Source organism: Neurospora tetraspora (genome assembly GCF_033439725.1).
Source record: "Neurospora tetraspora strain CBS 560.94 chromosome Unknown B0H65scaffold_8, whole genome shotgun sequence".
Classification (NCBI taxonomy): Eukaryota; Fungi; Ascomycota; class Sordariomycetes; order Sordariales; family Sordariaceae; genus Neurospora; species Neurospora tetraspora.
In genome coordinates this window covers 1301312-1326055 of record NW_026944390.1, presented here as the reverse complement: position 1 = coordinate 1326055, position 24744 = coordinate 1301312, and the positions used below count along the sequence as shown (strand labels likewise).

At 53.9% G+C, this 24744-nt stretch overlaps 8 protein-coding genes across 8 annotated transcripts; 3 read left to right on the top strand and 5 right to left on the bottom strand.

Moving 5' to 3' along the window:
* Nucleotides 1–1883: 1883 nt before the first annotated feature.
* On the bottom strand, nt 1884–2883 carry B0H65DRAFT_314108 (uncharacterized protein). The gene is made up of 2 exons (XM_062823342.1): nt 2755–2883; nt 1884–2678 (listed from the first exon to the last, which is right to left on the bottom strand). Exon 2 carries the CDS (start codon nt 2662–2664, stop codon nt 2020–2022), a length of 645 nt encoding a protein of 214 aa, XP_062677627.1. The 5' UTR covers nt 2665–2678; nt 2755–2883; the 3' UTR covers nt 1884–2019.
* A 144-nt stretch (nt 2884–3027) lies between these two features.
* On the bottom strand, nt 3028–4347 carry B0H65DRAFT_552658 (FAD dependent oxidoreductase; the record flags this gene model as incomplete). The annotated part of the gene is made up of 1 exon (XM_062829902.1): nt 3028–4347. The coding sequence occupies one exon, from the start codon at nt 4345–4347 to the stop codon at nt 3028–3030; it is 1320 nt and encodes a 439-aa protein (XP_062677626.1).
* Nucleotides 4348–5968: 1621 nt separating this feature from the next.
* Nucleotides 5969–7312, top strand: B0H65DRAFT_313838 (uncharacterized protein). The gene is made up of 3 exons (XM_062823341.1): nt 5969–6280; nt 6345–6998; nt 7067–7312. The coding sequence occupies exons 1-3, from the start codon at nt 6058–6060 to the stop codon at nt 7222–7224; spliced, it is 1035 nt and encodes a 344-aa protein (XP_062677625.1). The 5' UTR covers nt 5969–6057; the 3' UTR covers nt 7225–7312.
* A 1215-nt stretch (nt 7313–8527) lies between these two features.
* B0H65DRAFT_434916 (uncharacterized protein) lies at nt 8528–11109 on the bottom strand (the record flags this gene model as incomplete). Its single annotated transcript, XM_062825165.1, has 4 exons — nt 8528–9965; nt 10028–10822; nt 10892–10960; nt 11090–11109. The coding sequence occupies 4 exons, from the start codon at nt 11107–11109 to the stop codon at nt 8528–8530; spliced, it is 2322 nt and encodes a 773-aa protein (XP_062677624.1).
* Nucleotides 11110–12456: 1347 nt separating this feature from the next.
* Nucleotides 12457–15037, top strand: B0H65DRAFT_313804 (heat shock protein 70 family). Its single transcript, XM_062823340.1, has 3 exons — nt 12457–12730; nt 12882–13011; nt 13066–15037. Exons 1-3 carry the CDS (start codon nt 12704–12706, stop codon nt 14916–14918), a joined length of 2010 nt encoding a protein of 669 aa, XP_062677623.1. The 5' UTR covers nt 12457–12703; the 3' UTR covers nt 14919–15037.
* A 1063-nt stretch (nt 15038–16100) lies between these two features.
* On the bottom strand, nt 16101–18123 carry B0H65DRAFT_435591 (uncharacterized protein; the record flags this gene model as incomplete). The annotated part of the gene is made up of 3 exons (XM_062825199.1): nt 16101–16650; nt 16712–17857; nt 17933–18123. 3 exons carry the CDS (start codon nt 18121–18123, stop codon nt 16101–16103), a joined length of 1887 nt encoding a protein of 628 aa, XP_062677622.1.
* A 562-nt stretch (nt 18124–18685) lies between these two features.
* B0H65DRAFT_313774 (uncharacterized protein) lies at nt 18686–22786 on the top strand. The gene has a single exon (XM_062823339.1). It carries the CDS (start codon nt 19039–19041, stop codon nt 22453–22455), a length of 3417 nt encoding a protein of 1138 aa, XP_062677621.1. The 5' UTR covers nt 18686–19038; the 3' UTR covers nt 22456–22786.
* Nucleotides 22787–22983: 197 nt separating this feature from the next.
* Nucleotides 22984–23987, bottom strand: B0H65DRAFT_512059 (serine hydrolase-domain-containing protein; the record flags this gene model as incomplete). Its single annotated transcript, XM_062828545.1, has 2 exons — nt 22984–23831; nt 23891–23987. 2 exons carry the CDS (start codon nt 23985–23987, stop codon nt 22984–22986), a joined length of 945 nt encoding a protein of 314 aa, XP_062677620.1.
* Between the last annotated feature and the right edge of the window lie 757 nt (nt 23988–24744).

Sequence of the window (24744 nt, the reverse complement as noted above, 5' to 3'; positions counted from 1 at the left end):
ACACCACGTTGGGCATCAGATCTGGCCCCTGGTGATGAGGATCTACTCCCCCATATACCCCATCCACTGACATGTTTGATGTGTCAGGGCAGTCGGTTGAAGAAGACAAAGAGGCATTTCTGTTCGGCAACCGCCGGCTGAGTAGGTAAGGATATCGGCGCCTGTTCTTCTGGGCAGGAGCCACTTGAAGTTCTTCACCAGATTAAACTTCATTTCCTGCCCTCCTGCTGCCCCCCGTGTCCGCTTCACGTTCTCTGCTACTCTCAACGTGTTCCCCCACTCCTCATCATCACCACCGTCATCGCACAAGGAAACATGAAATTTCAGCCGTCCTCGCGTCTGATGGAAACACGAGTCTCGGGTAACCACGTCTCCTAGTGAGGTTAGGGCTTCCAACGGCACCTTTCCCATCTCAAAAAGTCTTCACCTCCAGCCCCGGCTCGAATAACGAAAACCTCAGCGCAGCCAATTTCACCACCACTACAACCGTTGATTACGCAAGCAAACATTAATCTTCACCTCTACACGATGCAGAATATCGGCCGATCAGAGATAAACAATGTTGTTCGCCATGTTTCCAAAAGCATGGAACAGTACGCAAACTAGACACCAACTACCCGCTACATTGTTCGGATGAACACCTGCTGCTGAAGGGGAAACTCTGGGGCCGTTGGTGATAGCAGTCGCATCCAGACCAACCATCACCAACACAAGCATCTTCCCAGTTGCAAGACAAAAATCCCCGATTATTGAACGTTGTACCACCAAACTGGGAAAACAAAGTCATCCCACGTTTCTTTGGCGCATCATGATTCGACCACCACCCTCCCCCGAGTTACACAGATGATGCCACCACCCTTCCAACATCTGCTGCACATCAGCTTCTCAGACCTCCAGGTTCTCGTGCGCACGCGGTACGTCCGTAAGGGCGATGAAAATAGCAGTTCCTCCCAAGCCACGCAGGGTCATCTCCTCATGGCAAGCCGACGGAGGCGTTCAGGGCGGGCAAATCATGTATAACGGCATGGCTTCTCCCCACTTCGTTGAAACTTCTCTGCTGCTTTCCATCGGATGGCTGCAGCTTTGGCGGATGGGAGCTTCGCAGGTCGAGAGATCTCCTACTTGACCAGATTCAACTCCAAACACGCGTGGTTTGTGAGTTTCCAACTTCCAACACCATCATTCAAAGAGTCCTTGGAATGCTGGGCTATCCAAGCATCGCCAATACCAACAGCAGGCACACTGAACATTTAATTACGTTCGGGATGCCACCCCTCTTCACGACGCGTAAATCGTTGTTCCTGCATTAGCGCATTCTTCTTCCCGTTTCCGGGCAGCCATCAGCACCTCCCGTCGATTCGATGACTCCCAACATCTCATCCGGTTCATCCTATTGCACCTTATTGATATGCGTACCACCGCTCTGTCCCGTCAAGATGACCTACCAGCATCTCGGCTCGCCCAAGCAAGCTGCAATGCAGAGAAGGGAGTATGACGGCCGAAATATTTGTATCACCAAAAATGAGGGGTTTGTCCTCCCATCCTCCCATCCCCCCATCCCCCAATACCCTATGTCACACACAATCTCTCCCAACAGACCCCTCAGCGCCTCGAGACGGGAAAACCCATATTTGATGATTACCTATCCCGTGCCATTGGGACGGTACGTTATGTACCTGACCGCCACACTCGCAAGCCTTGAACGGAACCGTCACACAGAATTTCAGGGACGAAGAGAGAGTGTGTGACCCCATTCCCACTTACAACCACCCTACAAAAGTGAGTCCTCGATGTGTCGCCGCCCGTCTAGTTGGAACCAACAGCACACCAAGAAACACCAAACACCAAACACAAGCATAAAGCACTTACCCACCCTCAGCACCCTTTACAATTACGCCGTACTACTACAGATCCATACTAGCCAAGTTTGATGACTTTCACCCCCTTCCCAGCTCTAGCTCCAGCTCAGCTTCATCCGTTCGGGTTCCTTGGGCCCTTGGCATTTTCCGTCGGTATCTCCTAGCGTGCGGGGTACTTGCGGCGATGATCGGCATCAGCTACACGTGTGCCGGCGGGAGTGGGCCACAGGTAGCCACAAGTAACCACGGCCACGGCATAAGCAACGGTGCACTTGGGTAGAAGTGATGGTGGACAAAAACGAGAACACAGATCACAAAGGTTCGTACTCGTGTAAAAAGAGAAGAAGGAAAGGCTTCCGCACGTGTGAGTGAAGCAGGAAACCGTAGTCTCTTGTGACCTAACTAAAACGGCCGAAAGTGGAGTCCGTCCGGTGCAAAGCTCCGAAACCCGACTGAGAGGGTCAATGCCAAGGCCGTATCGGAGGGGTCGAGCGAGCCGGGGTCCGGGAGACGGGATCGGCCGGTTGCATTCGAGCCGGATGTCCACATCGGTCCACATTGAATTCGGTTTTCGGATTGGGTCGTGTCCGAGAGCTTTGAGCTTGGTCTGTTCGACCGGAGACGAGAGGTTCGAGAATGGGGCCTGGTAAGAACTAAGAATATGCTCATAGGGAAGCTCTTTTGAGGTCGCTTCGAAACGGATAGAAAAAAGAAGCTGTAATCTAACGACTATTCGGCACCTCGAAACCGAATAATGGAGGGGTTCGCGCGAGAAATGAATTCTCGACGCAATCAGGAGCCTCATGAGGTAAACCGCGGCTAAAAGCCTTGTGAGCTTCTTGTGTTGAGCAGCTTTGGTTATATAAGGCGAGCGACGTTATAGTGGCATATGTACTTTGTGAATAGAAGAGACCTGGACGAATCAGAAGGAAATGTGGGCATGTTGTTGGCAGAGCCCAAGCATTCCAAGCGCAAAGATAATACCGTCCTGGATTCAGGAGGAGTAGTGATGAACGCCTCGTTCGTCCTCACATCGTCACCATAACATATCACGTCTCTCATCAGACGGAACATCCAAGTTCCCAAAGGCACGGAACGACACACCTACCTACCCGACCGATAGACCTCACCTCACCCACTCACCAAGTCACTCTCACACCCAACCAACTCACCCATACAACAACCCCTCCACCTTCTCCGCAATAGCCAACGAGCTCGTCAACCCCGGACTCTCGATGTTCAACAAGTTCACCCATCCCTCATACCCCTCCTCCTTCCTAATCACAAAGTCCACAAACCCCTTCCCCTGCGCCACCGCCCCCGCCTTCCCCAGCTTCGGCCTTATCCCCGCGTAATCCGGCTGCAGTTGCGTCTCGTCCAAGTCCGGCAGGTACTTTTTTACTGCTTCGATCGCCTCCGGCAGCCTAGCCGAGTTGACAGCCAAGTCTTTGGGGGAATCAACCCACTCCACGTCCGGGCCGAACTTGATCCTGCCCGCCAGGTCGAGGGTCAGGTGCGTGCCCAACCCGCCCGCGCCGGGTTCGGGGGCGGGGTAGATGAGGGTTGAGACTTTGGGGGAGGAGGAGGGGTAGGAAAAGTAATTCCCTTTTGCGTAGAACATTTGTTTGTGTTGCGAGGGGGGCACGATCATGTTGTGGATGTCGACGGCGCCGAGGCCGGCAGAGTTGATGATTGTTGAGGTGGTGATGGTGGAGGTCTCGCCGGTGGTGGTGTGGCGGACTGTGAGCTCCCAGCCTTCCTTTCCGTTGGCATTGGCACTGCCGCCAACGGGCCGAATGGCCGTAACGGCGCTGGCGAGCGCCACCGTCCCGCCTGCTTCCTCGAACCGGCCCTGGAGACAGGCCATCAGCGAGTGAGAATCAACAATACCCGTCGTCGGAGACTCCAGGATCCCAGCCTCAGCCCGCACCGCCGGCTCGCGACGCTGCGCTTCCTCGCGCGACACCCAGCGCACGGGCACGTTGATTTCATGGACGCAGAAGTCGTGTATGCGCTGCAGCGCCTCGCGCTGGGCCTGGTTCTGCGCGACGATCCATTTGCCGACGCGCTTGTGGGGGACCGAGTGCTTCTCGCAGAACTCGTACAGCAAGTTCTTGCCCCGGATGCAGAGCTCCGTCTTGAGACTGCCGGCGCCGTAGTAAATGCCGGCGTGGATCACTTCGCTGTTGCGCGAGGATGTCTCGGTGCCGACGGCTGGGTGCCGCTCCAGGAGGAGGGTGGAGGGGGAGGAAGAGCGTCGGGCTAGTTGTTGCGCGATGGCGAGGCCGACTACCCCGCCGCCTATCACGGCGTGGGTGAAGTCGGCGTGAGAGGCGGAGGTGTGGGAGAAAGGACGGAAACTGCCATGGTGATGACCAGTCCGCGTTATCGAAGTGAGCGATGACGTAACTGCATTTCGTATTGTTGCTGTCGAGGCTGCTGATGCTGCCGCCGCGAGTCGACCTCTTGGTGTGAGGATAAGTGTCATGGTGAAAGTGTGCCGGTAGCTGTTATTGTAGGCTTGTTGAAGTAAGTCACGGGCTTTGCGGAGACGGGTTGCGGCGGTCGTGCATAAGGTCCGAAGTCGGGTCGCCGCCGTCGGAGGTAAGTTCAACAGTGTGGGGAATCCGAGATGCGGCGGCCCCGGCCTTTCCCGCATCTACAACGTCCACCCGTGCTGCTCAGTGCTGTCATCGAGCATATTTCAGTATCAGAACATGACTTCACTTAGCATGGCTGCAAATTCACATCAAGTCAGAATACTCAACTTCACGTGCTACGGTTTTGTTTGTGTTTTACCACCATCTTCCAATGTCAGCTTGCTTCCGCATTTCCTCGCCAACGTCGATGCTTCGGCGGATTTGACCAGTCGATGAAAAAAGAATATCGGGGTTCCGACGAAACGCGATCGGCTTGCCCAAGCATTGTTCAGGTGTGAAAGAGAAGTTCCACCACCTCGGTAACGATTATGGTTGCCTGTTTTGGGTACCTCTATGGCTCGACCGTCGGTTTCTCTTTAGGCACCTGACCTCGATATCAGTCATGTTCTCTCGTGATGCTGCCCTTGTCTCGGACAGCACATGTGGGGACCCCGATGGGATATCCCGTCGCCATTGTGTTTCAGTGTGTAGCCGGAATTCTTTCAGTGTTTGCATATGTTGGACATGTTCTCAAGGCATTTGAACCGGTTGAGACCAGTTTTGTTATATCAAGTAACGAGCGAACTTGAACGTCACTCTACAGATGGCTAGCATAATCGCTTTTAAGGTTGATGTTGGGTAAACTGCGGATATCGCCGAGTAGCGCGGCTGTATTAGACGCCCCCGACGCCTCAAAAAGGTCACGAACCTGACTTTGACCCCAACAAAGAGTCCGGTTGCTTCATTTTGCATGAATCTCAACAAGTTCGACTCTTGCCTGGTCAGTCAGATCTTGAATGGGGATCCTGGAGGTGAGAAATGGTCGCAAGAGGGAAGTGCCAAGATCTTCAGGGGTCCTGTGGCCTGTGCGACAAAAGTTACAGGTGGCTACAACTGCTATCACGCGCCCCGTGGACGTTATTTTGGCTGTTTTCAGCCGCGATGCATGGCCGGATCCATGGCATGGAAGACGAAGCCCGCAGCTGCAGCGAACCTTCGACAACGCCAAGCATTTCTTGCATCCAAACAGCTGGAGCATCGTAGTACCTTCCACACATGGACGGCTTTAAGATTGTCGGGCCATCATGGGCCGTTCTAAACCTTTTAAAAAGGAACCCTGAGTGGAATCGAGATTCTAGACCATCTTGTCACATCTACCGAAGGTACCATTGTCCTCTTTTCTCCTCTTTAACATCGCAACGTCCCATATTACCTAGAGATCTCCCCACTGGTTCTCCGTCTCCCGTCTCGTCTGTGTCTCGTGTTTGTGACGTGCAAGTGGAACTGGCAACTTCCAGCCGTGTTGCGCTCGCCATCTGAACACCCTCTCCGCGGTCTCGAGACTCTTTCAGACTTTCTTCTCAACTCCGTCAACGGCATCCTGCAACTAATTCACCGGCCAATCTGTTTGATCCGAACCAAGCATACCTCGACTGCTCAGAGTCACAGAGTGCCCTTCCTTGCACCTGGCTGCCTCCGTTTGCCGACGCGACCCGATACCTCTATACTACCTTCAATAGCTTAGCCTAGCTATTAACCAGACAAGCTCCGACGCGAACATGCACCTGGGCTCCGATCCAGACACTTCTCTTTCTCCCTCTTCGTCAACACCAAACCTCGAGATACCTAAACGTACCAGCATGTCGTCGTCAATCCGCACCCATTCCCCTCTGGGCCAGAATAGGGAGGCATCCCCCGCGCCGTCCCCCAGATCAGGCTCTGTTTCCCTCCAGGCCGCAGCTACCCTCAACGCTGGTCTTCAGCGCAAGGATTCACTACGAGGTTCGTGACTCAACGCCCAACTATGACTCTGAAATCACCCTGCTGACACTTGCTACCTATCTAGGCTCTTCCATCAGCCCTCTTTCTGCATCTCAGGCCCCCAAGATTCCCAGCGCCGGTCGTCGCCAATCACAAGTCCTCATGAACCTCCAGATGAACGACCCCTCGGTACCAGCTCCTGGCGAAATGATTTCGGACAGCTCCAAGCCTTCATCCGTCAGCTCCCCCCAGCCCATCCCCGGCCGCCCCCAGCAGCACAGCCGGGCTCCTAGCCTCGGAGAGCTTCACCAGGAGCTAGAGAACGAGCAGGAGTATCAGGTGAACCGCCTGCTCAGTGAAATCCGGAGGTTACAATCCCAGCTTCAGCGCCAGCAGTCCTCATCCGGGGCCGTCAGCGACGACAACTCCGGGCGGGATACCCCTATCTCAACACCACAGATGGGAGGAGTTCCTGGAACATCTATCCCCAAGTCACCGGGCTACCTGCCCCACCCCCGCGGCTCGTTCGACTTCCCCCGCAGCAGCAATGACCTCAACAAGGCTCGGTCCAGAACGCCGAGCAGATGCGCTTCGCCTAGGGTGCGCGCCACGTCGATTAGTGCAGACAGTATGGACCAGTGGGCCCTGGGCGGAAGGGATGAGAGTGCCTTTTATCAGGCGGAAACGCAGATGCTTGTGAGGGAGAATCAGATGTTGAGGCATCGTATTCGTGAATTGGGTGAGTTTCACGCCGACCTCTAGAATGTGACCTGGAAGAATCATCCTTGCTAACAACTGGCTGTGCAGAACGTCAATTAGCCGAGTCATCAGGAAAAGACGTCGCTATTACTCACGAACCTACTCACGCTTCGGGTCTTCATCGGTCGACGTCTATTTCAGATGTAGAACGTCCCAAGATGAATGGCCCTGCGCAGCAGCACCAGGAGGAAGCAATTGCTGAGTGATGGAAGAAAGTTCTCAGAGAGGGTTCAGTTCAGCTCTCGACTTGAGATCTTTCTTATCTGTTTTCTCACGGGTATGCCTCAAACGAAGGAACGATGCTTTTATGATCACCGCGTTTTCGGGGATTATGTCGGGCCTCGGATCTCCAAACTGGCACAAATCCTGTTTATCAGGGACTTCAAGAATGTGAACGGAACCTATGGAGTATCCACAAACAAAGAGGGAGACGAACAGTTTGATATTTTGGGGACAGGGCAGGACATGGTTGGTGGCTTACAGGCGTTTCTGGTGGATAATACCTCCCTCTTGTGCAGTTCTTATTTACGGGTGGGCATTGGGGGTTAGTGCTGTGAAGGAGGTGGAAAGTTCTATGAAATAGAATGGAATTGAGTGAAAGGAATGGATGGAATGGAAAGATCGAATCAAGGACGGGAGATACATACATACATAGCCTTTCTTAATATTGGGACATCGCAAACCCGTAATGTTATTCGTATTATTCATGTCTTTGATCATGATGCACTTGAAGTGATGGGTAATGACAGTAATATCATGCCAGGTGGTAAAAGAATTTGTTGACAGTTGATGTTAGAACATTCTCATCAAGAGAAGTCGAGATAAGCAGCGATATAAGTATTCAATTCCTCTTCACGAGGTGTTAAAACTACTTTGGATAACACCATACAAGAATCACCAACTCGGTTACTTTTGTTAACCTAACTATCCGCTGCCTCATCAATTTGTACCCGCCATCAACCCAAGCCCAACCTCAAACATCCTCATTACTTTTCAAGGTTTCCCGTTCGTCACCGTCTTGATAGTCCATCATCATTTCAGCAAAAGAGCAAAAGACACTCTTCCACTGCGCCCACGTCCCACGTCCCACGTCCCATGTCCGTTCGCTGTTATAAAGAGGTACCTATGTTCGTGTTCACCCCAAACAGGTTGACTAGTCGCAACTTGTGTGCCTAAAAACGCCCCGTTCCCTTCCATCATTGAACCCACACCAAACGCGAAGAAAAAAAGTCAAGCAAGGTACGCGGCGTCGTATGTTACTTTGAATGACCTGATAAACCGAAAACCATGACATCAAACTCAACAATCGTTCCATCCCAGTGTTCCCAGTGTGACAGTGGCAGAAAACCTAACGATAATCCAAACTAGGAAACAGACTCCTCTGCAAAAGATTCACATGGAACTCGTAAATCCCGTCTTCAGCGCCGACGAACCTGTATCATATCACACACATAACAATTAGCAATCAACAACCAAGACTAGCTTCCAAGAAAAAAAGGAGAAGCAAACTTACAAAATCCTTCCATCCTCACTCCAACACAACCCCGCCGTATCATGCGGATCCGGCTCCCGTCTACTCATATACAGCGCCCCAAACGCCCGTCTAGTCGGGTGATCATCCCACTCGCGCAGCGAAGCATGGGCGCCGCGCAGCCTGCGGGTGGAGTCGAGATCGGGGAGCGTCCTGCTGAAGCTGTCGAACGGTAGGGTATCTTCGAGGTGGAGGGTGTAGTAGAGCTGTTGCAGGGTGGCGGCAGCACTGACATTGCTGGTGCTTGTGTTGGATGTGGTGTTTCTGCTGGTGGGAGACAATAAGCTTGGGTTCGCCATGATGCGCGAGGAGAGGGTGAGGGCTCGCCTCTCTGCTGCTGCGTCTGAGGCAGTCTGGGCTTGGTTATTGGTATTGCTGGTGGTACGGCCGCTGGCACCAGCGGTACCAGCGGGCCGGGTAGGTGGGTACGTTCGGTCTCCTCGGTCTCCTCCTCTGTCTATACTAGCCATGGCACTGATGACGCGAAGATGATCGGCGGCGGTAGCTTCGTCAGCTGCTTCCCGTAATGCGGCTATGCTTGCTCGCATGTTCCGCCCATCACGACCACTACTACCACCGGTTGCACTGCCGGTGCTGGCAGATGCTCGTAGCGATGTAGCTGCGCGAGGAGGGACGCCGGTGAGTAAGTCTGCGTACTCACGGTAGGTAGATAGGTCCCGGGTTTCACGAGTGTTTCTCAAGCCACTGCTACGCTCGCGGGACTGCTCGCTACTCCCAGACGACCGCTGGGTGTCTCCTGCTCCTGCTCCGCCTGAGCGGGATAATGGATCATCACGCCAGATCGAAGTATTAGTTCTTCTTTCGGTTGCGGTTCCTCCTCCGCCCGAGGTGGCGGCATCTCGCTGTCTCCGTTCTGCCCGAATCGCGTCAAGTACCTCCAGTTCACGAGGAGTGAACGAAGACGACTCTAGCGAATCCCAATGCTCTCTATTTGAGCGTTCCCGTCGAGCTTCCAGGGCTGCTAGAAGATCGACACCGCGCAAGCGAGGCGGTGGTGAAGCGGATGCTGAGGCCTCATTGTCATCGCTGCGGGCTGCTGCGAGGAGGAGGAGGCGAGGGTCGATAGCGCTTCTATCGGATATGGTGACGTGGTCGTAGTCGTCTCGTTTGTCCAGGTCCAGAATCTGGCGTGAGAGAAAACCGGTTCGGAGGTCGGCGACACCGACATGGCCACGATCTTCAGTCCATGCTAGGAGGTCCGTGGACCCGGGAGCAAAGGCCATGTCACGGATGGCGCCCAGCTCAGCGTGTGGCCTTGACGAGCCGAAGGTCGTTATGAGAGGATCTAATCCAGAGACAGAGAAGGCCGCGACATCGAAGACGGAAATAATCCCATATTGAGTGCCGACAGCGAGATAACTCCCTGTACTGGAAAAGCATGCGGCAAAACTCCCCCTAGTACGGTGTTAGGGTGTTGCGCAAACATGGCAAACAGCAAATAAAGATGGCACACATACCTATTTTCTGACCGATCATCTTTGCTTTGACTCTCCAAGGGAACTTTACGCAACGGAACCCATTTGTGTGTTCGATGGGAGAGACGGTAACTATTCATCCACGGCTCCTCCTTCTCAACTCTCTCGTGTACGTATAGGTAAGGGTCGTCGCTGATGGCGATGAGGAGCCGGCCGTCGGGGGAGATGACAGCACGGTTGACACAGTCTGGGTATGTGATCTCGTCCAAGGCCTCCTCTTCCCACAAACTAACACAAGAAACGGAATTGTCATTGTTTGAAAGAACGGCAACTGGTTCGTTGTATGCGCCTGCCGCAGCGGGTACCAGGGTTGGTGGAAACCACAAAGTGATGCAGTTGACGCGCTGTTTGCCAAACTTTTTGCTTGTGACAGACAGGTTCTTGTTATCGTTGTTGGCATTGCCTCGCGCAGCAGTTATGATCTGGGCTCGAGCTAGCGCCCGCGCGACCTCTACCGAGTCCTCGTCGTCCAGGTCATGACTGAGTTCGTCCAGTAGCTCCTGACCGGGAACCTGGTCGTCCGAATCCGTCGCATTGGCATCGTTCGGAGGGCTTCTTTCGCGGACATGTATCGCCGTAAACTCGCCCGTCTCGCCACCACAGCAGATCCACCCATTCCGCGCAACAAGACACCTAGGCTGGAAAGGAAGGCGCTTGATGGTTTCGATCTCCTGCGTCGTGATGTTGAGTCTCTGGACCTCGGTGTTGTCCCTTCCTCCGGGAAAATAGACTAGGTCATTGTCCTCGACGCCCACCATGGAGCGCAACTGCCAGTGACTACAAATCTGATATTAGCTGCCGGGTGCCACGTGGGCGTGTCGCCATGGGGATGAACCCAGGACGTACCTAGGATGGACACTGGTGCGATAGCGGCGTCGAGGCTTGGGGAGGATCAAGTGTTCGGTCGCATGGTAACTAGAAGCGAGATCAAATCTTGTGTCAGCAAAAGAACAAGGCAGGTTTGAAAGTGATGGCAATTCCCGGGGATGGTGGTTTGGGGGCACGGGGTGCAACCCGTGGAATAGACTTGGGGCATCAGCTTACACATCGTCCTTGACAGTCATTGTGCGAAAGTCTTGGCGGGTTTGTTTTGACCGGGCAATTCCAGATCAGGGCAGTTTGCGATGAACATGCACAGTTCCGCGCTGTTGTCGGTTCGGTGTCGAGGGAGGTGATGTCAAAGGAGGAGGAACCATTCAACTGGAAGGATCGCGTGGGAACTCGAATGCTGGGAGCGGGCAGGTGTGTATCTTGGTCGGGATTGGGGACAATGAGAGAGAAGCACTGTATGCTGATGTGGCTAAACGGGATTACAATGTAGAATAGTTGAAAGCTGGTGAGTTTAGAATTAGGAAGTCAATGGAAGTGAACATGTTAGTTGTCTAGGAGAATGATAGGAGAGGCCCGTCCGACCTGTTCGTCATTGCTTTCTGTTGTCGCAAATCTGCGTCAAAGTCCCTTTCCCATACCTTACCTTATCCTAAGCTCGCCACCCACTTACAACGGGATGACAACACAATGCAGTGCCAAAGGGAAAAGACTATGCTAAACTCGTGCGAAGTCTTTTTGCCGTGCAGTTAAATCATTTGGAAAGAGCCTTTTTGGATTTGTTGATAATAAGTGGCGGTAAGCTTGAGAGAAAAGAATAGTTAACCTAGGCTTTAAAGTTAAAGGTACCTCAAGCTTCCAAAACCGGGGTCCTCCACTCTTCAAGTACCTCCATGGCCAGCCAGGTACATCATCGGATACATGCGAGTTTGATGTTTGGCCGTTCGATTCATCAATGCGCGCAACGGCAGAGGTGATTTGGCGCACAATGAGTAGCCTCAGAAATAGACAACATCTATGGCATGTAGTCTCAGGAATTGGAGTGAAGCATTAAGATATATACCTCTAGTTTACACATCTCAAAGTAGCGCGCAATACGTAACCGTGGTAATCAAGCAGCGCATCCACTCCCCCGATGCCGTCACAGGCCATCGTTACGCATACCCGCCCGAGCCCGCCTTCCCCTCCCCTCACCCATTCTCATTATCAAACCGCAGCCGGCCAGCACTTAGAAAACAAAAAGGGTACGAGTCACGTGCCGTCGCAAAGTTCAAGACGGGAATGGATGCAATTCGAGGGTGGTAGTCGACGGCCGCTCGGAGTTCTCGGTGGACGGAGGAAACGGGTCGAAGGAGGAAGACGGGAGTTCACCTCCTAGGCGAGCTAGGCTCCCCGCCTTCGCCCGCCAGTGCCCGCCCAGCAAACACTGCGACAATTGACGGGGTGGCCCGTGCGGAGCTTGCTCGGCGCCCCACTTACCGTGCATGCGGCTGCTCTCAGTGGGTAGGAAGTGGCTCCCCCGCGGTGCCACTGGAGGTCCCGCTGGAGTCCTTGATCCAGTCACTGGGCCGTGTGGGCGCTGAGAAGCAGCCGAGCAAAATTTCCAACGCCTTCGATGACCGGGTTGTTGAATTTTTTCCCTCGCAGTACAAAAGAGCTTGACCAGCTCCTCCTTGGCCTCCGCTCTCCGTTCACGAATCCTCATTCATAACCACCCTCTCCTCCTCCTCCACCACCACCTTTTCCCCGTCTGCTTTCTGTTGATTCCCGGCCCTGTCTGTTTTTCCAAGGGGTTATTTTTCGTTTTTAATTTAGAGTCACATACACAAGATGATGTCCACAAGGCTTACCAGGGCTGTAAGTATATACCGAGCTTGCACTTGCACTTGCACTTGCAGCATCCGCCGCTTCCACTTTCCCCTCACTCCAAGTCGCGATAATAGCGCGTTCCATATTCATGAATACCTTCAACAATGACAATGGCTGACACTTCCCCCTCTCACCACAGCTGCCCAAGGCCTCTATTGCTACCCGCGCCGCGGGTATGCTCAGGAAGCCCATGACCCCCGCCTTCGCGCGCTTCGAGTCAACGGAAGGAAACGGAAAGGTCACTGGTTCCGTCATCGGTATCGATCTTGGTATGTAGCATCACTAGAGGTATCTACTCGGCCATGGCTAACTGAAGCCCCCAGGTACCACCAACTCCGCCGTTGCCATCATGGAGGGCAAGACCCCTCGCATTATTGAGAACTCCGAGGGTGCCCGTACCACCCCCTCCGTCGTCGCCTTCGCTGAGGATGGTGAGCGCCTTGTTGGTGTTGCCGCCAAGCGTCAGGCCGTCGTCAACCCCGAGAACACCCTCTTCGCCACCAAGCGTCTCATCGGCCGCAAGTTCACCGACCCCGAGGTCCAGCGCGACATCAAGGAGGTTCCCTACAAGATCGTCCAGCACACCAATGGTGATGCCTGGGTTGAGGCCCGTGGCCAGAGGTACTCTCCTTCCCAGATTGGTGGTTTCGTCCTCCAGAAGATGAAGGAGACCGCCGAGGCTTTCCTCAGCAAGCCCGTCAAGAACGCCGTCGTTACCGTCCCCGCCTACTTCAACGACTCTCAGCGTCAGGCCACCAAGGATGCTGGTCAGATTGCCGGCCTCAACGTCCTCCGTGTCGTTAACGAGCCCACTGCCGCCGCTCTCGCCTACGGTCTCGAGAAGGAGCAGGACCGCGTTGTCGCCGTCTACGATCTTGGTGGTGGTACCTTCGATATCTCTGTCCTCGAGATCCAGAACGGTGTCTTCGAGGTCAAGTCCACCAACGGTGATACCCATCTCGGTGGTGAGGATTTCGATATCCACCTCGTCCGCCACCTCGTTCAGCAGTTCAAGAAGGACTCCGGCATTGACCTCTCCGGCGACCGCATGGCCATCCAGCGTATCCGTGAGGCCGCCGAGAAGGCCAAGATCGAGCTTTCTTCTTCCCTCCAGACCGACATCAACCTTCCCTTCATCACTGCCGACTCCTCCGGCCCCAAGCACATCAACCAGAAGCTCACCCGTGCTCAGCTCGAGGCCATGGTTGATCCCCTCATCCAGCGCACCATTGAGCCCGTCCGCAAGGCCCTGAAGGATGCCAACCTCCAGGCCAAGGACATCCAGGAGGTCATCCTCGTCGGTGGTATGACTCGTATGCCCAAGGTTGCCGAGTCCGTCAAGGGCATCTTCGGCCGTGACCCCGCCAAGTCCGTCAACCCCGATGAGGCTGTTGCCATCGGTGCTGCCATCCAGGGTGCCGTCCTCTCCGGTGAGGTCAAGGACCTTCTCCTCCTCGATGTCACTCCCCTCTCCCTCGGTATCGAGACCCTCGGCGGTGTCTTCACTCGTCTGATCAACCGTAACACCACCATCCCCACCAAGAAGTCCCAGGTCTTCTCCACCGCTGCCGACTTCCAGACCGCCGTCGAGATCAAGGTCTTCCAGGGTGAGCGTGAGCTCGTCAAGGACAACAAGATGCTCGGCAACTTCCAGCTTGTCGGTATCCCCCCTGCCCACCGTGGTGTTCCCCAGATCGAGGTCACCTTCGACATTGACGCCGATTCCATCGTCCACGTCCACGCCAAGGACAAGTCCACCAACAAGGACCAGTCCATCACCATTGCCTCCGGCTCCGGTCTCTCCGAGTCTGAGATCCAGCAGATGGTTGAGGACTCCGAGAAGTATGCTGAGCAGGACAAGGAGCGCAAGGCTGCCATTGAGGCCGCCAACAAGGCCGATGGCGTTCTCAACGACACCGAGAAGGCTCTCAACGAGTACGCTGACCGCCTCGACAAGACCGAGGCTGATGCCATCCGTGAGAAGATCACTAGCCTCCGCGAGTTCATCGCCAAGAGCCAGTCTGGCGAGCAGACCATCTCTGCCGATGCCCTCAAGGAGAAGATCGACGACCTCCAGGTTGCCAGCTTGAACCTCTTCGACAAGATGCACAAGGCCCGTGCTGAGTCTGGCGAGCAGCAGCAGCAGCAGAACACTGAGGGCGAGAAGAAGGAGTAAATCTGAAGCCCAACAGTTTTAGGTTTTCCTTTTCACGTTTTCTCACTATACCCACATACTTCTTTCTCCCCGGTGTCTAAGTAAGCTTGGTTGGAGCGGAATGATCTCCACTGTGTATTTCTCCCTTGTACTCATATGTCATGTTTCTCTTTGAGGTCTATCATGCTGGATCCTGTGTTTAATACCGCAGAGGGCGGAAGGCGTTCTTGAGCATCAAAACTTCCTGCGTTTTCTGGGGTTACAAATAAAAATCTTCATCTATCTTCACGATATCTTTTTCCATCCAAAACAAAAATGATGAGATGAGATGATCTGATGGGTTGGTTTTTTTGCATGGGCAACGGGAGGGCAAAGCAGCAAGGTGCTGGAAAAGGCGGGGGTGCGTGTATGTATATATCATGTCATTGTATACGATGCACCATAACGGACAACAAAGTTCGACATAATCACTCTCTCCCCTCATGATTGAAATGAATTGAATAGCAAGCGTTTGCCAATTATACCATCTCCTCCCCTACCTGCGGTGTCAGTTGTATGTGATTGTGAGTGGTGATAGTCAGCCGTTGTTGTCTGTCCAAGAGTTGGAATATTTCGTCTCGTCACGAGTGATATAAGACCGAACCGCTCGAGCCGCTATCGGACCTCTACAATTTAAACGGGTGGAGTGGAGTAATAACGAAACAACACAAATGACGGCCCCAAAGGAACTCTCAACTGGGCTCACTTCCCAGAGTTCGAGATGATGAAAAAACAAAGTTCGAGGCGAGAAAAACACGCTAAAAGCACACGAAGAAAGAATTGCGAGTGAATCCTTGTGTTGAAGCTTTGGTCAAAATGAGAGAAGAAGCACGCCTCTAGGTAACTAGTACTAGTCAGGGTTACGAAATCACCATGACGGAGTATTTTCTACGTCATCCATCCCAACTCAACGGCCAGAGCTGATAGCTTGTCGCCGGGTGATCAATATATCAAAAACAGCTCGCATCCATGTTCTCCGCAAGTCAGTCATAGCGGCGGGAAAGATACCAAAGCTTATCAGATCATATCACTTGTGCCCAAATATTATCTCGAAAGTTCACAAGGAGGCGTTCTTTCAACTCGAGTAACCCGTCATTATATTTTTAACCAAACAACACTGCTTCGAATACACACGACCTAGTACACCCCGCCTATGACAATCCTCTACCGACCAAACCCAAACCATCCCCTCTTCTTCGGCTTCTCCTCCTCCTCCTCCTGAGCCTCCTCAGCACTCTGCTGCAGCTTCTGCTCAACCTTTGCCTCCTGCTTCTTCTCTCCAACAACCTTCTCAGGATAATCAATATAATTCCACGCCACATCCAAGAAAATAGGCTTAACAGGGATCGCCTCCAGCTTAGGCGGATACACAACAATGTTCTCCAGGTTGACCTGGCCGCTGGAGGGGTAATTGGCTAGTTGGCCGATTAGGGGTTTGCCGTTGCTGCTACCAGGCTGAGGCTTCTTGTTCTTGTTGTGCTCGCTAATCTCCACCAGGGCGCGGGCACGCTGGAGCTCGCCGTTGAGGAGGGAGTGCAGGGTTTGGATGTCGGCGGCAGAGACGAGGATGTTGCGGGCTGGCGAGGGTTCTTCCGAGGAGGTGGAAGAAAGGATGGGCAGGGCGGACTCGGTTTGGGTGAGGGCGTGGCGGATGAGGGCGAGAGCGTTGGCGTCGTTGTGGGCTAGGGAGTGGGAGCGGGCGATTGCTAGGGACCTGGGGGGTTGGGGGTGTTAGTTATGGGTAGCAGAGGAAATGCTGGATGAGGGAAACATACTTGAGAGCAGTAAAGTATTGCGAAGTGGCTTGCAGACGAGTGAAGAGCTCCTGGTCGTTCGCAACACCAGGCAACTCTGTGATGGTCTCCAAACTCTGAAGCGTGCCATCATACAGGACCACCTTCTCTTTTAGCTTGGCAATCTGACGACCGGGAGCCTCCTCCTTGGGCCTCTCTGACGCCTGTTCAGCTTCCTGTGCCTTCTTTTTCCTCTTGGACAGGTCCTCAAAAGTGGCGCGCGCACCGTCAAGCTCGCCAGCGAGCACCCTGTTGCGGCCAATGCGCCAGCTGATCATCTCAAAGTTGACAGCCGTCCTTGTGATCTGCAGGCTCTGCATGCGAGGGTCGCTCTGTGTGACACCCTCTCCACGGAGCTCGTCAATGGCCTGCTTTGTCGCATCGACAGCATCCTGGGTCGCGGCCAAGATGTCATCGTAGGCGGCGGCCTTGTCCTTGGGCGCCAGCGAGCTGGCAGAGGATAGCCTCTCGTTCAGCTTGGCCTTTGCTGTTTGTACCGAAGCCCAGGCACCGGCAATAGACGCGTCCTCGATCTTTACCTCCCTCGAGCGCCATGTGATGGTAGTGGGTGCTCCCTCAGCGCCAGTGACTCCCGTCATGGCCACATCGCCCTGCTCCAAAACACTGGGGTTGACAGCCTTGACACGGTCCACCAAGTCATCGTCGGCTTTAGCGAACGCCTTTTTGGCAATCGAGGGAATCGGTTGGGTGCGAGGAATCTTGGCCTGGTACGCAGCGTATCGGATCGAGGGGTCGATGGTATCGGTAAGGAGGTCTTTGTAGATGTCGCCCTTGGTGGAAGTCGAGAGAGCACTATAGATCATGCGGGCAACGGCGTAGCTGACGATACAGTCCTCCCAGCTCTGCTTCTCAAAGTTGGCGGCGCCCCTGAGCAAGGCGGCGTAGGCGCGGGCTTCGAGGATGTCGTTGGGGTTGGCGCCGCTGACTGCGTCCTGGGAAAGCGCATCTGCGAGCTTCTCGGCGGTGCGGGCACCCTTTTCGAGTCTGGAAACGATGTGTGACCTGGCCTTACTGGTCATGCCCTTGGTATCAGCAGCGTGGGAAGCCTTCATGGACATGGCATGAGCCCATGTACGCTCGGCGGTGAGAAGCGCGAGATGAAGGTATCTGGGAGAGACGCGAGGTTAGTGGGACGGCCGACGAGCATTGGGCCACCACGACAAGCACAGCAGGGAGTCGTACTCATGGTTGTCCGAGATCTGCTCAGCGGTGATCTGGGCCTTGGGGTGGAATTTGCCTCGGCTCTTGGTCGCAATGTTGAGCTTCTTGCGGGAGTTGAGAAGCTTCCTAGAGAGTTGGGCGCGGTATGTCGCATAGTCGCCATAAAGGAGGGCGTTCTCCCGGTGGGATACCACGAACTTTGTGATATCCATGGTGTTGAGGTTGAGTGTGTGTGTGTGTGTGTGTGTGATTAGGTGGTGCGCTCCGGTCGCAACTAGGGGGTCCTATAGAAAGGAATTATGAAGCACCCGTTGCGCAATTTAGCGTGGGGCAGGTAGCTTCGGTCAATGCCGTGGTATGGTAGAGAGTTTGAGGTGTTGACTGGCGGCAAGGTTGTGAAACTAGAGACGGCCTCCTTGTACGTTTGGCGGCTCGAGTCTCGACGTGGAGGTTGAACCTGGAAAGTGTGGGGCGTGGGCAGCTCTTGTCCCCAATTGCCCCGCATGAAGAAGAAGCCGCTTCCCGTCTCTCTCAGCTCCGGGCGTCGGGCCAGCATGGAACAGCTGGCAGCAGTCGAATTTCAGTGATTGGCACCCCCGATGAGATCTGAGATAGGGGGCTCCACCGGGCCGGGAGAGCTCACACGCCGTCTCTGCCCGTTGCTGGGACGGGAGCTTTTGGGACGGCGCGGGCGGGCTGGGCGGCCATGTCGTAAGGTAGGTGAGCCCCACTTCGCGCCGTGAATTGGTCGAATCGCGCTCAAAATTTTTGGCTGGGTGCTGCGACAGCCAAAGTCTTGTCTTGTCTGTATTTGCTGTTAGTCCCGCGAATTGCGACCGAGCAACCCGACAGCGTTGTTTTCTCTTACCCCGATCCGGAAGCTATCCTAAGTCTCATACGACCTAGCTTTCTGGAGCTATTGTCTCCCTCACAAACGCCCCCAGACTCTGTTCCGGAACACCCAGGGTCGACTACTTGGCTCTCCCAGTTCGACATCATAACGGAAGACAAGCCGAGACGAGCGAGAAACAAACAAACGAGAGCGGAACATGCCCGAGAGAGACGACCAACACCCACGACTAATCCATTAACTACGCCAGCTGGCTGGGCCTCCGAATTCCAACGCGATGCTGGAGAGGACGGCGGCGAGCCTCGAAACATGCAGCCTCCAGAGAGTTCTCCCCGTCGCCAGAACCTCGTTGAAGAGCCAGCGACAACTACACACAGCCTTCTGGCAACATGGCGCCTCCGAACTTGAACTCCTCGATGCCTACCAGGCCCTCCTGCGAGACTCGACACTGGCACCGACACCGACGCAGACCCCGAGTAGTTCGCAGACGATGAGGCTAGAAAGCAAGATAGAGCCCATGAAGGCGTCCATGTTCTTGCTCGACTTCTTATACCCAAGTGGAACGGCCGCCCTCCTCCGAAAAATTCTCCCCATTCGACTCCCATCTCTCGAACCGGCGCACAAGACTCGCAGGAATGCGACACGATTATACAGTTCTGCCATCAATAACAGCTCCGGTGCTGCGCAAAAACCGCAAAACGAACCGCTAGAGGACGACTCGTTCATGAACGCCGACCTTTTCGAACAGTACTGGAATGAGCAGGAGAGTGGCGTGATACAAGACAGAAGGCCCCAAAAGGTTTCCAGAAAATCTGGCCCTCGGGCACTGCGGGAGCTTCTCGAGCCGTCAGAGTTCGGTCCCATGCACGAGCAGATATGGACGGCTTACAACAAGCTAGAGCCCAACGAGCAGGAGGGTTTCAAGGGCGAGGTCATGGCCAACTTTTCGCAGTCCGGTCGGTCGGTTGATGCTTGGAGGATCCGCGAGCTGTTCGCCACGGTGCCTGTCGAGCGGTGGACGGAACCCATAATCAAAGCCGCTATCAAGGCTGAATTTGTCTTGGACGACGTGGACAATGCGAAGATACTATTTGCCGATGCCCTCAAGAAGAGAGGTCTTCATCAAGGACTTGATGATGTCATGGCACACGCATTCAACACCTCTTCGTGGCAGCTGGCCTTGGACATTTGGAAGTTGTTTACCAGCTTCAAGGACTCTGAAAAGCTTACTGTCGAGTTCAAAACACTGGCTTCCGTGCCCGGCTTTCGGGATAAGCTGGCCGAGTTTGTCGAGTTTGTTGCGCCAAAAGCGCCGGCCAAAAAGGCCAGCAAGCCCGCCAAGACCAAGTCGGCCAAAACAAAGTCTCTGGCCGATACAGAGTCCACGCCCAACCCTGTACTAGCAGTCGATACGGAGATCGCAGATTTCGTCAGAGTTCTTGCCACCAAGTCACTACGCTTATTCTCGCCCACAGACGCAGTTGTCCTTCTTCGCCATGCTGCGGATTCATCAGCGTACGAGGCTTTCATCAAGCTGGCTATCGAACAGGGCAAGACCAGAGCTGCGGCGGAGGCTTACAAGAAGTACCGTCAACTACCCAAGGCCGAGGTTCGCATTTGGGTGTTGCGCGCCATGCTCGACATCTTTTATCCTACCGACGCTGGCGGCATGGAGCTCGTCTTGAAGGATTGGTACAGCCGCTACGACGCTCTTGAGAAGCGAGTTTACCAAAAGTTCCTGGCATTCTATGCTGGCCGTGGTGATACAAAGTCGGTAACACGTCTGGCCAACGAGTACCGTAAGCATCTCCCAGCAGAAGCCGCGCGAGATATGTCGCTCATCTCGAGTCTGATGCACGTGCACGCGCGCAACGGTAACCCTGAAGCGGCTCGCAAGGTGCTAGAAAACTGTTTGGAGCAGGCGGGCATGGGTAAACCAAAGACTGTTCATTGGAACATCTTGCTCAATGCCTACGCAAAAGCATCCGATTACAGTGGCTGTCTCGAGGCCTTTGAGCGTTTGGATGAGGTTGGAAAGCCGGACTCATATTCTTATGGAACTGTCATGGGTATGGCCGCCGTGCGTGGTGATCTCTCATTTGCCTTGGTGCTTTTCAACGCCGCAAAGGCTGACGGCATCAAGCCTGATGTGGGAATGGTGGACAGCTTGATTGAAGCTTACTGCCAGAATGACCGATTCCGTGAGGCCGAGGTCATTGTGAAGCAGACGGTGAAGAAGGGCACACTTCCCGGCAAGTACACCGTTCTCTTCAACACCCTTCTCAATCATCATGCCAGGAGGCGAGACCTCAAGGGGTTGTACAACCTCGTGGAATACATGCATGAGAACAAGATTCCCAGCGACAATGAGACCTATAGCCATCTCTTGTACGGCTTGATGTACTGCAGACAGTCGCATCACGCTCTGAACCTTTTGCGGGCTTCCGAGAAGGATAACCTTTTCAAGCCCGCGCCCGAACACTACGTTCTCCTTATGGCCTCCTTCATTCACAGTCGTGAACCACACATGGCCCTCAAACTCAACGAGATTTTGTCCAAGCGCCAAGAACCCGAGATGGCCGAGCGGACCACTCGAGTCATTGACGCCTTGGGTAGATGGCAACAGCTCCCCGGTCACCAGAGGTGGCAGAAGGATCAAAAGTACTACATTACAAAGGCCATCAACCTGTTCAAACAGACCCTGAAGAAGACTGGAAAGGGCCAGCATGAGGCTCCTCGCCCCGTGGTCAACCAGTTTGCCCACATCTTGTTCATCTTGACACAGATCCGGGATTTCGGCACACTTGAAGAGATCATGGAGTTGTACACCACCCAGTTCCCGTCTGCAAAGGAGCCTAGCAACCTGCCAATCCGTCTGCTCAACAACATGATGCTTGCCGACTACCATGAGCGCAAGTTTGACCGGGTCAGAGAGATTTGGAACCACATTCTCAGGAAGACGACATTACAAGCCTTCGGTGAAGTCGCCGAGGAGCCACGGGAGACCGGTGCTGAGGGCGCGGAAACACCAGCTCAGCATCTTGTTGGTCCCTACAAGTGGATCCTGTGCGATCCCATCAAGACGATGCAGCGCGTCTTCTACGACGAGAACGACGCCGACGGGCTCATTGAGTTCGTCAAGGACGTCCGCAACCGCGGCTTCGAGCTCGACAGCAAGAACTGGAACTACTACGTCCAATCGCTTGCCCGCATGAACCGCTACCGCGAGGCCTTCGGCGAGTGCGAGGCGCGTCTCATGCCCAACTGGACGGGCTGGTATCGGGTCCGCGCGCGGTCCGCCGTGAAGAACCAGCTGCCGCTCGAGCTCCGTCGTCTCGGCTCGTTCCCGCAGCGCCCGAGACCCATCTCGCACACCTTGATCATCATGGCCAAGAAGTACATGGACTTGGAGAACTTGGCCAACTGGCAGAGGGAGGCAGCCAAGCAGCTGGAGTGGGTGAATGCGGAGTGCCCGCTCACCATTAAGGCTGTCAAGACCATGATCAGGGCGGACTCGGAGTTGGAGAAGAGCGTCTTCAACGAGACCGAGGACGTGCTGACGGAGGAAGGAGGGTACGCTGAGAGAGATGATAGGGAGGAAAATTGGTCAGAGATGACGGAGGAGGAGATGAGGGAAACGGCGAAGAGGGAGCAGGCGTTTGCGAAGCAGCTCACGTCGAAACGTGTTGTATAAACAGACATATACCTTGTACAAATATCTTTGAAGAAAGTTGAGCATGGGATGGAGTATAGATATCACGGGCTTGAAAGATTTCTTTTTGCATAGTTACTTGGCCTGCATGGTTATCTTGTTGTTTGGGATATGGCTGGTGAACTACATAGACTATTATTGGCTCTGGTAGAAAATGGGATGGACAGGAAAAGTGTCGGGCGTGAAAAGGTCATTGGCATGGCCGGAGTTAGACGTTATATCGAGGTAGAGGCACTGGGTGAAGTATTTGGAAGGTTCTTGTCTTTTGAATAGACAAGATAGAACATGGCGAACAAGTAAAGCAAAGTGAACGTGGGCAATGTGGTACAAAGTCGTTTTATGCTATCATGCTAACTAGGAGTTGAGGCCTCCAATCTATGATATGATATGCTTTTCCTTCTTCGTTTCTTGTCCAACAATAATTCCTTCCACCATCTATCATCCCCTTTTCATGTCTATCATAAGTATATAAAGCAAGACCGAAAACAAAAATGAGCAACAAACAGTAACCTAATTCCTCAACTCCTCCCCCTCCAAACCCTCAACCCTCCTCCTCAACTTCTCCATCAACTCCGCCATCCTCACCGAACACTCCGTCGTCCTCGGCAACTCATGACCACCGCCATGATCAAACCTTTCATTCATCCCACCCTCAAACAACTGCGCCAATTGCACGCTCGCCGGCCACCTCGGATCCCTGCCACCATACACATGCACCGTCGGCACGATCTCTCCCAACTCGCCCACCGCCTTCCTCATATTCTGGTCCGTAAAATCCAACCCAAACACATCTCTCGGATCCACTTTCCTTTTGGACGTCGGATCATGAAGCAAATCCCCCACCTCATCCCACAGCCCCTCGCCCCGTTTAATCGTATCAGGATTATCCGCCTTGAACTTCAACTTCTCCGTGCGCTTGTGCAGCAAGGCAGCCGTGGCGTTATTCACATCCCACGCCCTTACGCTCACTTTCACGCCCAAGTCTTGGAGCACCGGCAACGACGGCCCACCGCAGATGAACATCACCCCCTTGAACGGCAGTTCAAATTTTTCTCCGGGTGGTCGGGTAAGCACGTGTTCCTGGTACCGGTAGAGGATGTAGGACATGATTAGGGAGCAGCCTTGGGAGAAACCCATGACGAGGTCGAAGGGTTCTTTTTCTGAAGCCAAGATTTCTTCGAGGTGGTCGTGCGAGGCCCGGATCTCTGAGGTGTTGGAGGACTGGGCTGGCCACCAGGCGTAGAATTTGGGGGTTTGGTTCCAAATGCTGTCGACGCCGACGGTCGGGGCCGAGGGCAGGGGCGCGTTGGGGAAGGTGAAGGTGTAGGTTTCTTTGGGGAGTTTGAGGCGGAATGCGGCTGTGGTTGATGATGGTGGTGTTAGTGAGGTTGATGAGGAGGAGAAGGGAAAAACTTGCCTGTTTGTGATCGAAAGATTTCACCGCTGGTGCCGTAGCCGTGGAGGGCTAGGACCCGGGTCATCTTGGGCTTTGATTCTTGCATTGAGGAGCCCATAGTTGCAAAAATGCAATTGCTTGCGTCTAATTCTTTTGTGTTGGTTTGTGTATAACTTTGATTTTTTATTGCTGTAAGTCCAAAGTTGAGTGGCGCGCTGGGAGATGGAGGAGGAATGAAGAGAGTGTAGGAACCACACAAAGCAGATGATGGAGTCCTTCGTTGGAACTTCAAGTAAAAAGAGAAAGCAAGAACAAGTATTTCTCAAGCTAAATTGGTAACCATGGTTGAGCGCATTCAATGTTTTGTATGTTTTGACCGGAAGGCATCATCCAACTTTTTCTTTTCTTCTTCCACGTTTCGGCTATCACAACTCGGTACTCCGGGAATCCGTTGGAGGAAGTCCGATGGGTGAGCGTGAGATTGGGCTCGCCTGGAACGGTTTCCGAGCTGAGTGTAGGAGGCACGGCTGGTCCAGGCCGAAATATTGTCGAGTGTCAATGGCGCTTTCTGTGCATTCTGGTCGACCTCGATTTGTCGTCACGTTGAGGTGAAAATGGGGGACGATGATACTTTAAAGTTTCTTATCCTTTTGCATCAACATGTCGATCCCGCATAGCTAACTTAATCCGATTCGTTGCAGCTGTAAGGTTATTAGTGATTGTGTCTCAGATCTGACTCTGCTATGAGGTACTTCAGCTGGATACGAAGAAGCCACCAATAACCACTGCATACACGCACATTGCTCTTGCTTCATGCCATTCAATGCAGGCTTCACATGCCAGACTCAATGCTAAGCTTGGCTTTGCATGTTAGT